Source organism: Leishmania mexicana, chromosome 20, assembly GCF_000234665.1.
Source record: "Leishmania mexicana MHOM/GT/2001/U1103 complete genome, chromosome 20".
NCBI lineage: Eukaryota > Euglenozoa > Kinetoplastea > Trypanosomatida > Trypanosomatidae > Leishmania > Leishmania mexicana.
In genome coordinates, this window is record NC_018324.1 from 1,436,715 (window position 1) to 1,453,495 (window position 16,781).

A 16,781-nucleotide genomic window follows, 5' to 3' on the forward strand; every position below is an offset into this window, starting at 1 on the left:
TGTTCCTGCATACGGAGGCCTCTGTGTAGATATATATATATATATGTGCTGAGCTGCGTTTCTTTTCTTTTCTGCTGCTGGTTCCTTATCGAAGATGGACGGATGCAATGTCGTGTAACGTCGCAGCTCTCTGGGGGTGTATGTGACATTTCGGGGTCTCGTTTCCAACGTGCGCTTCCGTCGTGCGTGTACGCGGTCCGGTGTGTGCCAAGGATGCGCGCCCATTCGCACATCACACGCAATAACAAAACGAGTGTTTCTCGTCATGTGTGTCAATCTTGCGTGTGAATTGCGGTTGCGCACTTGGTGATTGTTAACCGTTTCGCCCACAATGTTGGCGTGTGACACCGCAGTGGGCATTTTGTTTTTCGCGTGCTTCGTCTCCTTCGCAGACACACCCTTCTGTGCGTGGTGTATCTCAGGCCCCAGTGCCCCCCTTCCCTACCCCACTTTGTCTGGGAGGAAGCCAAGCAGCCTCCTCCCCTTTCGATCCCCCTGCCAAATGCCGAGCCACTTCTCGTGGTGAAAGGGCCGAGCACCTACGGCGAGGGGAAGCCAGTGCGATTCACCGCTACTGACACCGGCAGTCAGGTCCTGGATAGCATGGCTTCGGAGCGCTCCGCGACAGCCAACGTGCTCGGGCCATTCATGTGACAGGCGAGGTGCCACCGTGATTCCGACGCATCCCACCCGGCCCTCACCGCCCACTGGTGCGGGGTATGAGCCACGCCGAGGGGGATGCACCAGGTGGCGACCGGCATGATGGGGGAGCGGCTGTGAGGCTACCTGCGGGGCGGGCTGGGTAGACTGTGCGGCAGCCGCCGTGCTCCGATAACTGGGGCTGCGCGTTGCTGTAACACTTCTGTACACAGCTGCTCTGCACCACGCTGGTGGGGCCTGTGCCAGGCTGGGGATGGGGTGAGCGTGACCTCATCTTCCATGACAGAGAACGGACAGGTCAAAAAGCAAAAAATGGCATTGGTGGTGTCAAGTTTGGGTACCCGTGCTCGGTCTTGCTTTTCTTGTGTTACCCGGTCTCTTTTTTCGAATCAGAACCCCCCCCTTCGTTTGACACTGCTACTCCTGCCAAGGGCGCGCAGATCCCTCTTGAACGTTTGCGAGCCGCCTTCGAGTTGGCAGGTGATCTCTTCGATCTGGTGTTACCGTGCCAAGGCGCCTGTTTCTCCCTTCTCCCCACTGCACACTGATGCGGGCTTGTGCTATGTTGTGAGCACGGCAGCCGCTGGGAAGCACATTGCTTATCTTCTTTCGGAACTCTCTGTGTTTATCACTAAGCGCCTGAGTGACGCAGCCACATGACCTCTCTCTCCCCCACTGCGGTTTGCCCATGAAGCTCTGCTCTCCTCCCTCTCGTCCGTCTAGTGTGCACGAATGAGGAGGGGGGAGGGAGGAGGCACCAGGAGAGCAGCGGTGCGGGGGCATGTTGAGTTCGAGATGAACGATTTAGAGCTGTACGGTGGAGTAGCGAGGAAGCGGTGCAGACCGAGGAGGAGGAGGAGAGAGGGAAGGGGGCGGATAGCGTGGTGGGAGGCGCAGACTTTCATCCAATGACATAAGAAAGCGTTAGCCACAAAAGATACAATGCCCTTTTGAAGGAGACAGCGATGGCAAGACGGACGCTGCCGCGTGAAGTCAAGTGCCCCTCCCCCAACGACAACATTAGAGGGGAGGGGAGTGACGTGAGCAAGAGGTGAGAGCGTGTGAGCACTGAATCGACAGTAACACCTGATGCCCCCTGTTCTCTGCGTCTGCTCACGCTGTTCTGCGCATGCATATGTGCACCTCATCGTGTCGCACCTCCCAGCTCGCACGTGTATCTGTGCTCTTGGCTGTCATTCTCTTCCCTTCGCCATTGCACCACCTTGCTACCGTCCCCGTCTTTGCTTCCATCTCCTCGTTGCTCGGTACAGCGGGTGCACGTTTTCTCCCTGCGCACTCGCCTCTACGTGCTCTCTACCCCACAACAGCGCAGCCGAGCGCGCACACACGCTCGTAGACAGACGAAGATACACGCGCCCGCGCTTGGGGATCTGCTCTTATCATTGCTGTGCTTTCCGCTCTCTTGGCCCGCTCTCTTCCCACCACTCTCGAGAAATGTCGGCGAAGTCGCCGTCACAAAATCGAGGACTTTCTCCGCCTTCCCCATCGCCAGACGCCCTTCACCAACTGCGCTGCGAGAACGCGATGCTGAAGAAAGAGAAGCAGTTCCTGATGCAAGCGGTGGCCTCAGGGCCGTCCACCTCGGCCCGCGTCAACAGCGTTCGCTACAACGCTGATGCAGTGGAGGCGAAGCTGATGATGGCCTACCGGATGGCGTCCGAGATGCACGACGCGGAGAGCTGCAAGACCGTAGAGCTGCAAATGCAGCAACGCGTTGCCGAAATGTTAGCGAAGGTGGATAAGTTGCGCGAGCTGCTGGAGAATGTGCAGAAGGATGTGGAGGAGGTGCTGGTGGCGACTGGTGGCTGGGACAGGCAGGTTGCCACATAGCGAATCATGCGCTGTCGTCGTGTGCTGTTGCAGGGCTGCACAGCGCGTGAGAGAGGGCGATGGACAGAGAACATTGCCCTTGGAAAAAAAGAAGAGACGATCTCAGTAGTGTGTCTTGTGTTAGTGCTTGAGGATTTGTGTAAGTCGTCGAAGTCGCTCCGCACGCTCGCGCCTGTCTGCGAGCCCCCCACCTTTCCTCCACTGCGATGATCCTCTCTCGAGTGGCATTTCTCTGGTGTTTTTTTTCTCGTGTACATTATGAAGTTCCCTTTGCTGTTTTGTTTTGTGATTCGCAGCGGACTTCAGCCGACTACACTGGCGGGCTCTGAAGCAAAAGGCGGAGGCGAGAAACGCAGCATGAGAAGAAGAGCGACGGTTTACATGAGAATCCACGTCCTTCTTTCTCTCAGCTATCTCTGCAAGAGGTGGCAAGCATGAGAGAGGATAGCGGGATCTAGTGGCGCTTCGCCCGTTGCAGCACCGGGTTCTTTCCCGCCAATGGAGCCGGTTTTCTGTGCATGCAAAGCCCCCCTCCCCCCGTGCAACTCTCTCTGTCTCTCTGTCTCTGTCTCTCATCCGTTACTCGCCATTCACATGCATACGTTCACTTTTACCGTTCGCTCGCCTTTATTTTGTCGTGATATTTCACTATGGCTTGTAAACCGGCCCACGTGAATCTCTCACTCGCTGCTTTCCTCCGACCGTTCTTGCACCATTGTCTTATGCTCTGCACCTCATGCGCTCCTTTTCACTGGGCAGGTTTGAACTTAGTGGAGGCTGCCACCGCCGGTGCGCTCTTATAGACGTAGGAACTTTCTTCGTGGTCTCCCCGACCCTCTCTCACAGATCAGCATCAACCAACGTTTCCGTTTCCTTCCACCAAAGATTCGTTTCACTCGCGCACCTCTCAAGCGAGTGTGCCCCCCCCTCCCAACCCTCCTTCATTTGCCCCCCTCTTCCCCCCTGTACTTCTCCCCATCTCCTCACCACATACTCTTTGCTTCTGTTGCGGCACGGCCTCCCACATCCCGTTTCTTTGCGGTTTCACCACTAGCCGTAGCAGTCGGCCCTCTTTTCCTCTGCTCGCTTGCGCCTCACTTGCTCCGTGAATACTGGTCTTCTTGCCCTTTTTCCAGCTACCCTTTATGTTCCCCCGCTTTTGTATGTGTGTTTGTGTGTGTGTGCCGCGGCTGTCTCTGCTGTTTTCGCTACCTTTCGCACGTATACATCAGTGAGCAGGAGTCTCTTTCCTGCCTCTCCCTCCCCTCGCCTCCCCCCATCAGTATTCCGTTGACGCGTTTCATTTTTTTTTCTATGAGACCTTTCAACGCGTTTTGAGCCTTCAAGTTCCCACTTGTCCCTCCGACCTTTCTATCTACGCCTTTTTCTTCCCCCCTCCCCTCCCCTCCTCCCCCACCTCACTTCATTCGAAAAGCCTCATAGACCCGTTATTACTGCCTGATATTCCGCACTTTCCCACCACGCCTTCCTTTGCATATTTCCTTCTGGATTTTTCCTTTTTTTCTTCCTATTGCTATTGTCTCTCTTCGGAACTACTCATTTTATCTGTCTGCACTCTTCACCGTTCCTCCTCCTCTGCTGAGCGTCCTCGCTGACGGGCGCTTCTCTCTCCTCTCCTTCCCTGACCTCCTGCGCGAGTGGGGCGAAAGAGAATGGGGTGCTGCTGTTGTTATCCCTCGGATTTTAGGGTCGCCCGACAAGCTTCCTCGCCGCTGCACAGACGGTCGAGCTCTGTTGAGCACCGCTCCTTCGAACAAAATGTGTTCCATCGGCCTAAGCAACCGGCTAAGACTAGATACATCTGCGACCTGTGCGGCGTTGAGGTCGACCCGACCCTCTTTGACGGCCACCAGGAGGTATGCCGGACAAACCACCTCCGCACCATCCTAGCCAAGAATGCTGCGCTTCTCTCCCATGCAAACATTCAGCCATCGTCCTCGGCGAAGTTTCACGACGACGCGGCGTCGGGGGACAAGGAGCTGTGCTTGGTATGCATGGATCGGCCTCGCAGCTACGCCTTTCTGCCATGCGGGCACATTAGCTGCTGTCAGGAGTGCACCAAGTCTCTTGATCAGTGTCCCCTCTGTCGACAGCCGCGCGAGGGCCTTTGCCATGTTTCACCAAACGTGACTGCGCAGTACGAGTGCAAGCATTGCCACGAGCTCATCGCACCCACCCTCTTCGATGGACATCGCGAAGTTTGCGGCTTGCGACAGCGTCAAACGCAGCGCGAGGCCGAGGAGGCTGCTGCCGCCGCAGCGGCAGCGGCAGTAGCCGTGGGCGTTCCCGTAGAGGCAGCTGAGAATTCGGCTGTCTGGCAAAACAGCACCAATTCGATGCCGAGCAGGAGCCCGCCCCAACCAGCGATCGCCACACCGCCTGGCCCCATGCTACCCACAGCGACAGCGCCGGCACGCAACCCAGCACGCTCGCTCTCGCACGTCTGCCTAGAGTGCGGCAAAATGTATGGCCAGCTGGTCGTCTGTGCACCGTGTGGGCACCGCGTGCTGTGCTACACCTGCGCCGAGAAGCGTACGACGTGCCCCGTGTGCTTGAGCGAGATTCACGACATAGTCGTGGCGTTCGACTGAGGCGAGAGCGCATCTTGCGCTGTTTCTTTCCTTGTGAGACCCGTCCGGCACTGCGTTCCGTGTGCAGAACGATGGCTGTGATGAGGATGACGGCGTAGCCCGTAATCGTGCGCACGTGGGACTACGGGACTGTGCTGTGTTTGGGCTCTTCTCTCTCTTATGTCTCAGAACCTGGCGCAGAGCAGAGACGTGCGCCACAAGAATGACCGCCCATACAGAAAGAAGAGGGCACATAAGATCGAGAAAGGGGCGCAATGCCGAGCCCTTCTGCCTCACACGCCCACGTCAGACCTGTTCATGGATGCTTGTGCGCGTGCGCGGTCGCTCCGTACTTTGCCTCTCGTGCTTTTGGATAGTTTGCGGGTCTCTTTGCACTTTTATGTCGGTATATACCGCTACGCAGACAGATTTTTGGGTCCTTCGGCAGAGGCGCGCCATTCAGAATCATGGCCAGGGTGATCTTTTTTTTCCTTTTCTTCGTCGCTTGACCTGCCCGCAACTTTCACCGCTGTGTGCCGATACACGGCCGCGCGAGGCATGCGTCTTTCGGGGCAACGTAGGCTCCTTTCCCTTTCTTTGGCGCGCCAAGGCTGCAAGTGTGGTCCAGTTTTGACTGAATCTCGGTTAATGACGTACAGCGATAGAAACCGGTGACGTAGCTCGGGCTCAAATGTCTGTCTTCGTAGCGCTACCCTCTTCCCTCTCTCAGTTGGTTTTGGCAAGCGGTGGCGGTGGCGGTGGTGGTGGGGGAGAGGGGGCGGAAGGGGAGCGCGGACGTTTGTTGTTGAGTATGCCCTTGTTGTATCAGCTGCTAATGTTGGCTCTCTCGGTGCTACCAGCAGACAATCCGCTGCTCCGTTTGTGTCGGCTTCTCCCCCTCCCCCTTCTATCCGAAGGGCGCAAAGGACGGTGGCCGATGCTTTTTTGTTGTTTTGTTTTTGTGTTACTTTTTTCTGCTGTGCCGCGCTCTTCCTTCAGTTTCCATCTTCTCAAAAAAGGATACCACCTTTTTTTGTGTGTGTCTGTGGTGGTGGTGGGCTTTCTTGCAGCTGCCGCCCCCTCTGTTTGTTTCCTCGTGGTGTGGGTGTGCTCATCAAAACGAGAAACCGTCGAAGAGGGGGGAGGGCAAGGAGGGGGGGGGTGCTAGATATGAGCTGCAGTGTCACATCCTCCCTCCCTGCCTCTCTTTCCACCTCTGCCCATCACCCATTTTTCCTTTTTCGGGTTAGCGTGTGTGCGCGCGCGATGGAATCGGTCGACTCACTCCGCTCATCCTCTTGGTCTGGTCATCTCTTCCCGTCTTTACTCGATTTACTTTTTCTTGTTTCGTTTTTTGGTTGCTGTTTGTTTATGTCTCGCATGTCCGCTGTTTTGAATCTTCTGATGTTCTTTTCGCTTCCTCGGCGTTGGCTCATTGCCGTGTCTCTCCCGACTCCTTCCCCCTTCTCCCACTCCCCCACTCCCCTTCTTCATCTCTCCTGCTTGCATGTCTCTTCCGGTTTGTTGTTTTGGCTTTCACGCGTCTTCGTCGATGTTTGCTGAACCACTGTTTCGCCTCCACCCTCTGACGTCCCTCCCTGCGACTTTTTTGGATTGGGTTCATTTGCTCGCCACTTTTGTTGTCATTTTTTTACCACTTTTCGGATTCTGTCTTGCCTTGTTTTGCCCCTCCTCTTTTTTTGGTGCCCGTTACTGTTTCGCTTGCCGCCACGGTTGCTCGAGTCCGTGACTCGACTATATGCACCCCTCCTCCTCCTCCTCTGTGTGCCTACTGCCTCCATCTTCCCCTGTTCCCTCCACCACTGTTGTGTGTGTGTGTGAGGATGCGCACATGAGAGACGGGTTGTGTCTCTGATGTGCGTGGGTTTGCGTGAACACCCTAGTAAAACGAACGCATCGACAGCAATATCCGTAACGGCCGCAGCAAAGGAAAATAAGCAGCCACGAGGCCTGACGTTTTACAGCTCCTCGTTCTCATAGGAGCGCTATGCATGCCTATCATGGCCAGTATATATGACGCACACGGTGCCTTTTGATTTTTTCTCTTTTTCAAGTTATGGGACGCGACTGTCGCGAAAGTGGAAGACGCTTACAGAGAGGGGAGAGCTGAGTTTGCGAAGGCGAGAGCGCCGTGAGTTTATGCACGCAGCTGCTGTTTTGCCTCATCGCCCGTGCGGCGCTGATTCTCTTTCCCTTCTGGGCTGCCTTCTATCCGCGTGGATCAAGAGGCACGCCTCTTTCGTGATGAACGCTCGTCTACGTGTTGACGGATATGGAGTCTTTCACATGAGATTCGGGTGCTGTGCTACTCCTCACACTCCCCTGTCTTCTCTTGCGTGGCTCTGGTGCAGTATATGCCCGCGCCTCTTGAGCAGAGGTCGTCGACGGCGGAAGAAACGAAGCCATGCGCGCACCCTGCTTGCAGGGGCACCTATGAGTGTGCGCGTGCGTGGCTGTGTTTGTGTGTGTCAGCTCTAATCAGACCCCTTCACTCTCTGCCTTCGGACGAGATCACGGACTCCGTCTGCGGTGGACACAGGAAGGGACCGGCTAGAATCACGCTGCATCGGCACACACGCACCCTCTCACTCCCTCCTCACTCACTGAACTGCGCCATGAACCGGCCAAACTCGGACTCCGCAGCAGGATCACCACCTACGTCGTCTGCATCGCAGTCTTCTATCGCTCCTCTCTCTAGCCACACCCCACTGGCGAGGTCGGCCGTGTATGAGCGTCCGTCTTACCGCTGCCTAAGCTCAAGTGATGCCGATCATCCCGGCTTTAGCGCACCAAACTGCTGCGAAGACACCGCTCGCGCCGCGAGTTACTGGGGCCGCCATCCTCCGTCACGGAGGGAGAAGGGAAGGAGGGCCGCACAATGATGATGGCACCGGCTGACAGTCGCACCCCCGCCGCCGTGCGATGGGCCGTGCTGCCGCCGGTCTCATTCTGCGATGTCCTGGATGCTGTCGGCGCGCGACTCGTCTCACCTTTGCCGCTGCTGCTGGGGCACTTCGACTACTTTCCCGAGCTGAGACAAGGCCCACGCGTCGGCGGTGACGACCGTAGCCTGTCGTAGCGAGACACGTGGCAGTGGCGCATCTTGCTTGGCGCCGTTGCCATTCCGCCACCCTCGCCGCATCCGGCGCATGACGGAGATCCCTGTGAAGAACATGCCGAAGAAACTAGGCAAGCCCCATCAAATGCCTGGGAAGCCACACAGATGCAGCAACATTGGACGTCAGTGAATGCGTCACATCACCAGGCACCGCTCAGCCGCGAGCAGCTCGCTGCAGTTTGCATCAGGAACCGAAGCAGCACGAGGCTGAAGCTGTGCATACCACCGACGCGTCAAGAAGAAAGGACTCACGCCACCTTCTTGCTGCGCCCTTCGCGTTGCAAGGGAATAAAGAGCGCATTGGCACTCATCTGCACACACGTGCGTGCTTATACGTGTGCGTGGGAAAGGACAGGGAAGGGGGAGGCCTGCTTCGATCTTCCAACGGCAAGTCCTTTGCTTGATGCGCGGTTGCGCAGCAAGACACCACGCCGAGGCCCACTCTTTCTTCATCACTCTCCACCTTGCTTCTTTTTCCTGCTGTTGCTTACGGCTTAGTTCGTGCCACACCCACCCACACTTGTGATCACGTGCAGCAGCATACGCGCATCGTCACACATCCCACGCCCCCATTTTTTTCTCGACCCTCTTCTGACGGAAGGCACGCAAGCAGTGAGCACTCACCGTTCAAGCACAGACACATAAGTCACACACGCATTTGATCTCGTGATCTACCACCCCCTGCCTTCTCGCACCGACACCCGTTTGCAATCACGAAGTTCTTTCGCCAACGCATCATGCCCGCGGCGTCTTCCCTGCCGGGGAAGCTGGAGGGCTTCGTGCGCACCGAGTTCGAGGACACATGCCGCCGTCGCTTCTTCTATGGCCTCGCCTTCGACCCCTATGGCGGAACAGCTGGCCTGTACGACCTCGGCCCCACCATGTGCGCCATGAAGAGCAACATGCTTCATTTCTGGCGCCAGCACTTCGTGATCGAGGAGAGCATGTGCGAAGTGGACACGACCTGCCTCACGCCAGAGGAGGTGTTCAAGGCGTCCGGCCATGTCACCCGCTTCAACGATGTCATGGTGCGCGACACCGTCACAGGTGAGTGCATCCGCGCTGACAAGTTTCTGGAGGAGTGGAGCGAGGCGCAGATCGAGAAGGACGGCATTACGGCGGAGCAGAAGGACGAGTTCCTGCACTTGCTGCACGATGCTGCCGGCATGAACCTCTCCCAGATCAAGGCGGTACTGGAGAAGCACGCCATCAAGTCGCCCAAGGGCAACCCCTTGAGCGACCCCTTCCCCTTCAACCTCATGTTTGCCACTCACATCGGGCCGGAGGGCGACCGACTCGGCTACATGCGCCCTGAGCTGGCTCAGGGCATCATCCTGAATTTCAAGCGCCTGATGGACTCCGGCAATGCACAACGCATGCCGTTTGCCGGGGCTTGCATCGGAACCGCCTTCCGTAACGAGATCGCCCCGCGCTCGGCGCTTATTCGGGTTCGCGAGTTTACGCTGGCCGAGATCGAGCACTTTGTCAACCCGAACAACAAGAACCACGAGAAGTTTGACCGGGTCCGCGACGTCGAGATCTGGGCGTGGCCGCGCAACCTCCAGGCGAGCAACGAGGACCCCATCCGCATGACGATCGGCGAGGGTGTTGAGGCAAAGGTGATCGACAACCAGACTCTTGGCTACTTCATGGGACGCGTCGCGCTTTTCCTCACGGCTGTCGGCGTTCGCTTCTACCGCTTTCGCCAGCACCAGTCGACGGAGATGGCGCACTACGCCCAGGACTGCTGGGATGCGGAGCTGCTTACCTCGTACGGCTGGATCGAGTGCGTCGGCATTGCGGATCGCTCTGCGTACGACTTGACGCAGCATAGCAACGCGTCCAAGAAGGACCTGTGCGCGCGTGAGGAGTACGACGAGCCCTGCATGGAACGCCAGCTGCTGCGCCAGCTGACAAAGGGCCTCATCGGCAAGACGTTCGGCAAGAAGGCCGGTGAAGTTATGGCTTACCTCAACTCCGCCCCAGCGGAGGCATGCGAGGCGATTCGCGCCGCCCACGCAGTCGGCCAGCCGGCCACTGTCACCCTTCCTTCTGGCGAGGAGGTCTCAATCACGGCGCAGATGGTGTCCTTTGAGGAGAAGGACGTAAAGGTGACGGGCTACAGCTACACCCCGAGTGTGATCGAGCCGTCCTTCGGCATCGGCCGCATCCTGTACTGCCTGCTGGAGCAGAGCTACTGGGTGCGCCGTGACGATGGTGGAAAAAATGACAAGCGCGCCGTCTTCAGCTTCAGCCCGCTGCTGGCGCCGCAGAAGGTGGCCTTGCTGCCGCTGATGGTGAAGCCTGAACTGCTCGCCACCATCTCGGAGATTCGCCAGGAGCTCGTTCTCCGCGGCATCTCCGTCCGCGTCGACGACAGCAGTGTCACGATCGGCAAGAAGTATGCTCGCGTGGATGAGCTCGGCATCCCGTTCGCCATCACGTGCGACTTCGAGGGAGACGGTAGCGTGACGCTGCGCGAGCGCGACACGGCCTCACAGGTGCGGGTGCCCAAGTCGGAGGTGGCGTCGGTCGTGGTGGAGCTGTGCAACCCGCTGCAGCCCCTCATATGGGAGTCCGTGAAGGCCAAGTACCCCGCTCAAGCTGCCTCGGCGGAGAAGTAGGGCCGGCTTCTCTGCATGCGAGCCGCGCTCGAGTGTGCATGCATGTCTGTGTGTGCCCAGTGAGGAACGCAAGTGCACATACACCCTTCCTTGGTGGGTTGGCATTCCTACACGTGCAGGCGGCAGGAAAGAGGGGAGGAGGAGGGGAAGCTAGTAGCAGCACGGCGGCTAGCGTAGTCGCGCGTGCACGTCCACCATCTGGCGCCCTTCTTTGGCGTTCTCCTCACGTTTCCCGACTGATTTTTTTTCTTGCGAAAAATGGGGCGGCATTTGTACGGGCGCCTGTATGTGTCTGTGTGTCGGTCGTCGCAGTTTTGTGTCAGGGACTATCACACCTCTCCTTTTCGCTCACTCTCAGCCTATCCCCCTTTGCACCCCTTGCCACATGAATTCTGGCTTCTAGTCGCTAGAAGCAGCGGCGGCGAGGACACAGGGAGGAGTGGGTGGGGTGGGGCTTCCGGCGGCACGGTGGTTGCTTCGGCGCTTCTGCGCAGTTTTCTTTCCGTTTGGTGGCCCCGTTTTTCTTTTCTGTCGTGTATGGCCTCTCTGTGCGTGCGTCCCGTGTCTACGTTGTTGCTTCATATGCGTGTGTACACCTCTGCATCTGTGTGTACACTGGTGATGAGTGCAAAGGATGAGAGAGGGAAGTGAACGCACGCACACGCACACACACACGCAGTGGCCCCCTCTGTAAGTAAGCAAGTGCAGAGGCACACACATACATGCATCTATACCAACTGGCGCATAAAACGGAGGATAAGGACACAGGTGCGACCTCCTCTTTTTTTTCGATATTCTCTTTTCATGTGAGTTATGACCGGGGGTCCAGTGGGCGATCGAAAACTCCAGCGCCATGCTCGCCTCTCAGGTGGCTCTCCTTGCCTGATGTGTCTCTGCATCTTCTCTCCCCCTCTGTTTCTCTATCGGTGTTGTTCCTGGGCATTCACCCCCTGCTGGACTACTCTTCTCTTTTTTCTCACGGTTGTGTGCCTGCGTACGCCGCTCCCTTCTTGAACGAGCGTCACCACACCACAGCCGCCGCAGCAATAGATGTGCGTGAGAGGTGATAAGCGCAACTTGAACTGACTGCCTCGCTTGGTGCTGTTGCTTCTCGGACAGCGAAGCTAGCACACCGCGGATCTGCGTGGGGAACTGTAGAAAAAAAGGTGTGAAAGAACGTGAAAAAGACGGACGCACAGCGCACACACTGGGTGGGAGGAACTCCGCAGATGAAGCACATTATCTTCTCGTGTTCTCGTGTTGTGTCGCGTTCGTTACCTTTGCGTCCGGCCGCGCTGCTCTTTCTGCTTCATCCGCCCACGACTCGTTTTCCCCACCTGCGCACCCCTTTGGCCGCCCCTTCTTCAACGCCGCCGCCGCCGCTCTCTCTCTGCGTCATCTCTCCGTTAATTTGACATGTACACGTGCATAAGCACCACCGTCCGTCACGAAGATGACAGTGTGCGGCACCGAGAAAGCGAAGCGGAGCAACTTGATCAAAACAAGGGAGTGCGATACACGAAGACTGCGTGGGTGGCGGTGTCCGATGTAGCGGCGCCGACGTCTGTTTCTCTGTCACGGGCGCGCAAGTCGTGCTGGTGGGGCTGCTGCTTCACCCCATTAGCAGAAAGTTGTCATCGCGCACGTAGCAGACACATCGACATCATGGGTAAGGCTGGAGGCGATGGAGAAGACGCTAGGAGCCTTGTAGGTGTACGTGCATGAGGTCGACGTTTTTTTCTTGGCACCCTTCTCCTGCGTCCATGCTTTTTCTCATTCCTTCCTCCCTCCACTATCTCTGCCACATTCACCCCATCACCCCGCTTGTCTCCTTCCTCCTCCTGTTCTTCTCTCCTTGTTTCTACACTCTGTGATGTCTGTCACACACACACACACCCTACCCCGTTGCCATATTACTGACATGCGCATTCGAAAGTAGTCGTGCTTCGCGCTTTCTGTGCACACATCTTTCTCACGTTGGCAAAGATCCACCCTTTTTATTTTGTCGATCTCATCTCAAATTTCCGGCACCACTGCATATCTTGTGCGTCTCGTACCCCTCTGCCTCTTGCTGTACGTTGCTGTCGCCGCTGCTGCCCTTGTTGCGTTCACCTGTGCTTCTCCATTTTGCGTGGCTCTGCGCGTGTGCGCAGTTGCGTTGAAAGCACATCTTCTTTCCGTCTGCTCTGCGACTGCGTCTGTGAAGCGGCCTCGCGTCTTGGGTTCGTTCTTTTTCCGGGTCCTGCGTGCCTTGTCTCACCACCACACACTAACAGGGTGAGTGCTGGGAGCTGGGTAACGCACTTGTGCGTATACCGGCACATCCGTGCCCATACACACAGCCGCATAGACTGAATCCCTCCCTCCTCCCCTCCCCCCCACAGGCACACAAACAGCCCCCGCAACCAAGCAACGGCGGATTGCAATCATGTTCAATCGTCTCTTTGGTAGAGAGAAGCAGGTGCAGCCGAGCCGCAGCAGTGGCGGCGGCAACACGACCACCGCAAAGACGATGGAAGACATGGACGCGGCCATTGAGCTGTTGGAGAAGCGCGAGGCGGCGCTGGAAAAGCGCATGGAAGGCGAGCTGGCGAAGGCGAAGCAGCTGTACGCGAAGAAGAACACACAAGGCGCCCTTCAATGCATGAAGCGTAAGAAGATGTACGAAGAGCAGCTCGTGAACATTGGCGCGCAAAAACAGAACCTAGAGACGCTCAAGTTCACTGTACAGAACCAAAGTATGAACCACGAGGTGCTGCGTGCGCAGATTCGCGCCAAGGATGAGCTGAAGCGTTCCAACAAGCAAATGAAGGCGGAAAAGATCGAGGACAATATGGATGACTTGATGGAGGAGATGGACAAGGCGAACCAGGTGAGCGAGGCGCTCCGCCAGCCGTTAGACAATAACTTCGTCGACGAGGACGAGCTAATGAACGAGCTGGAGATGGAGCTCGACGGCATGAACCTCGAGGAGACCCAAGTAGCCGACGCGAAGCTGCCTGAGATGCCCGCCGTGCCTAACCAGACGCTTCCGGCGCAGCCGGTTAAAACCAAGACGCAGGAAGACGAGGACGCCCTTGCGGCTCTCGAGGCGGAGCTTGCGTAAAAAAAAGGCTCTCCAGGAAGGGGGTAGATCGAGGGAGAGGGAAGGGTGCGCGAAGCGGCCACACAGAGGAGGCGCTTGATAGGGGTGCGCTGTGGAGACACAGCGGTGTGGGCACGCAGTGCTGCTCATACGGGCACCGTAAGCACAGTGGAGTGAGCTGGTGTGTAGTTTTGCGGTGATGCTCACCCCCACCGGTCTTCTTCCGTGAGCGACACCATATTTGCACATGCGTTTGCCGCATCAGGACGGTGTGGGAGGAGGGTGCAAGGGAGTCTCGCTTGCAGCAACTCTTCACTTTCTGTGTGACACGGCGTCTGCCGGCGTGTGCGCTGTTTTTTTTCTCGACGACCACTCCCCACTGCACCTCAGCGGTGCCGTTGCCCCTACCTCGATCACCCTCACTGAGCCGACACACTCTTGGTTCCTCTCTCTCGAAGCACAATCTGCGTAGTGCATCTGCCGTTTTGTCCTTTAACGTTCTATTATCCACCTCTTCCTCTTTCTTCCGCTGGGCTTTGAATGATGCATTGGCTTCGCGCGCGTTCAGCGCAGAACATATGTATGTGCGTGTGTGTGTGCTCGTATGCCAGAACTGCCGTTTTTGCTCCACTTTTGCTGTCATCGCCGGTACTTTTTTTTGTTGTTGTTGGTCATCTTCGTGCTCTGTCTATGTCTCTCTCCCCGTCTCTGCCTCTGCCTCCCCTTTCCTTTCGTCTTGGCTCTTCGTTGTGTATGTGTGCGCGCCTTTCGCTTTCTTTTCTTTTGATGGCATCCTTTCCGCCTGAGCGATGCCATCGTTTGCTCTGTTGCTTCTACCTTTCTTGCGCTCTCTTTGTCGGTCGTTGGCCCGCTTTTTCCGTTGCGTCGCCTTCCCAGTTTGCCGTCGCCTTGCGTCTCGACACTGTGTCTACTGTCTTGCGTTGTGTCTGTGCGTGTTGTGGGTGAAAGGAAAGCCCCCCTGCTCACTTCTGTTCTTCATGCCTCATCTGCTATCTTTTGCGAACTATGTGCGCGTCGGCGCTCTGTGTGTGGGGGGGGGGCGATTTTTTTGTTTATTGCCGTTGCTTCTCCTCCTGCTGCTCCTGCATCCCCGCGATCTCCCCCCTCCCTTCTCCACACACTCGCACACATTCACGGCTGTTAGCAGACCGCTGGTGGACCATCTGCTTCATCTTTCGCTTGCATCTTACGAAGGAGATGGTGTTTGTGGTGTGGGCACAGATGGCTTAAAGGGGGAAAAAAGAGGACGGAAGAAGCGCCAAGGTGGCATCTTTTGCTCGTGTCTAGGCTTCCCTCCTCTCTCTTTTTCTCTCATGCATGCCTCATCGCTATCAGCATCATCACGTATCCACCCTCTTCTTGTTTTTCTTCACGGGTGGAGGGGAAGAGACGACCTCCCACGAGGCAGCCCCCCTCCCCTTCCCCTCCCCTCCACCTCCCATTCCTTCCCGCACACTCACCCGGGCGCAGCGTTGCATTGATGTGTACGTGTGTGTGTGTCCCTTTATTCGGTTGCATCTGAATGTATGCGCTGACTTGACCAGGAGCGACGACCTCGTGTCTTTTTCGCTTGCTTTCTTTTTTCTGGGGAATGCACGCAACGAAAACCAGGGAGTGGGAGAGCGTAAGATCGGGTGGCTGACGGAGTGCGGTGAAGCGGCATCGCAATGAAAGATATAAAAAAACAAAAGACACGAGAGAGGCCGGAGGAACGCGTTCGCTAGACTGTTTGAAATCGACGTGTCACCATTCGTGGCGTCTTCATGTACTCGTGACCTGGCGACGCATCTTCCTCAAGGTGCTTCTGATCTTTTTTTTTCTGTGCGTGATGGTGGCTGATGATGGTGAGCGTGAGGGAGGGAGGGGGGCGGTGGGGCGCAGGAGACGGAAAAGAGAAAAGGGCTTTGCATGCAGACGCACAAATAATGTGTATAGGGGGGGTTATCGCGGGCACATTTGGCTGTTTTTTCGCTTCTGCGCCTGTGCGCGTCTGAGTAAGTGTGCGTAAGGTGTCATTCAAGCTGAGGCGAGAACAAGAAAAGGAGTTTACGGGTGAGTGTGGGGGGGGAGGGGGCGGCGTTCGCGCAGTGGATGAACGAAGGTTCAAGAGAGAGGTGCAGTACGTGTGTGCGTGCGGGTGAGCAAAGAGTGACGGCCCACTGTTCTGCTTCCCTTGTCCTCTCTGCTTCTCACCGCTCTTCCTCCGCCCTCCTCCCCCGTTCCCCCATTATCCTAGCCGCTGATAGCGTGGGGGATCGTTTGGATGCAGGCCGGATGTGTCTCATCATCCACGATGCCTAGCAACGGTGCCAGTACGAGGCATGGTAGCCCGTCTATGCCTTCATTAGGCAGAATCCCCATGCAGCCACTGCCGCAGTGGGTGTGTATGCAAAGTCACGCGTGATACTGTTGCGGTATTCGTGTCGATGTCTGGGCGCCTGTGCGTCATTCTCCATTTTCTCCTCTTCTCACCCGCTTTTTCTCTTCCGCCAACATTCCTGCGCTCTGCTCTCCCTCTCTAATGCACGCCCTTTCATCGTCGCTGTCGCCTCGATCCCCTCGCCATGCGCCGGCACACCATACACAAACACGTGTGTGTGTGTGCTTCACCACTTCACCTTTGCTTACACACACACACACCACACTCCTCTTTCTCTCTCGTAGACGTTCTTCTGCTTGGCTTTCTGCTTCCTTCCTCCCTCCCCTCACGCAACCCAACCACACACGCCTCCCCCCTCTCTTCACCTCACCGCTGCTGCTGTTGCCCACAACGTTGCAAACACGCCCAGGCACACGCAGTCAGACGTTTT

The 16,781-nt window shown here is 57.0% G+C and overlaps 4 protein-coding genes across 4 annotated transcripts; all 4 read left to right on the plus strand.

Annotated features, from left to right (window-relative positions):
• Positions 1–2,115: 2,115 nt before the first annotated feature.
• Positions 2,116–2,511, plus strand: LMXM_36_3820 (conserved hypothetical protein; the record flags this gene model as incomplete). The annotated part of the gene is made up of 1 exon (XM_003874689.1): positions 2,116–2,511. One exon carries the CDS (start codon positions 2,116–2,118, stop codon positions 2,509–2,511), a length of 396 nt encoding a protein of 131 aa, XP_003874738.1.
• A 1,673-nt stretch (positions 2,512–4,184) lies between these two features.
• On the plus strand, positions 4,185–5,123 carry LMXM_36_3830 (conserved hypothetical protein; the record flags this gene model as incomplete). Its single annotated transcript, XM_003874690.1, has 1 exon — positions 4,185–5,123. One exon carries the CDS (start codon positions 4,185–4,187, stop codon positions 5,121–5,123), a length of 939 nt encoding a protein of 312 aa, XP_003874739.1.
• Positions 5,124–8,978: 3,855 nt separating this feature from the next.
• On the plus strand, positions 8,979–10,865 carry LMXM_36_3840 (putative glycyl tRNA synthetase; the record flags this gene model as incomplete). The annotated part of the gene is made up of 1 exon (XM_003874691.1): positions 8,979–10,865. One exon carries the CDS (start codon positions 8,979–8,981, stop codon positions 10,863–10,865), a length of 1,887 nt encoding a protein of 628 aa, XP_003874740.1.
• Positions 10,866–13,293: 2,428 nt separating this feature from the next.
• On the plus strand, positions 13,294–13,971 carry LMXM_36_3850 (conserved hypothetical protein; the record flags this gene model as incomplete). Its single annotated transcript, XM_003874692.1, has 1 exon — positions 13,294–13,971. The coding sequence occupies one exon, from the start codon at positions 13,294–13,296 to the stop codon at positions 13,969–13,971; it is 678 nt and encodes a 225-aa protein (XP_003874741.1).
• Positions 13,972–16,781: the final 2,810 nt, after the last annotated feature.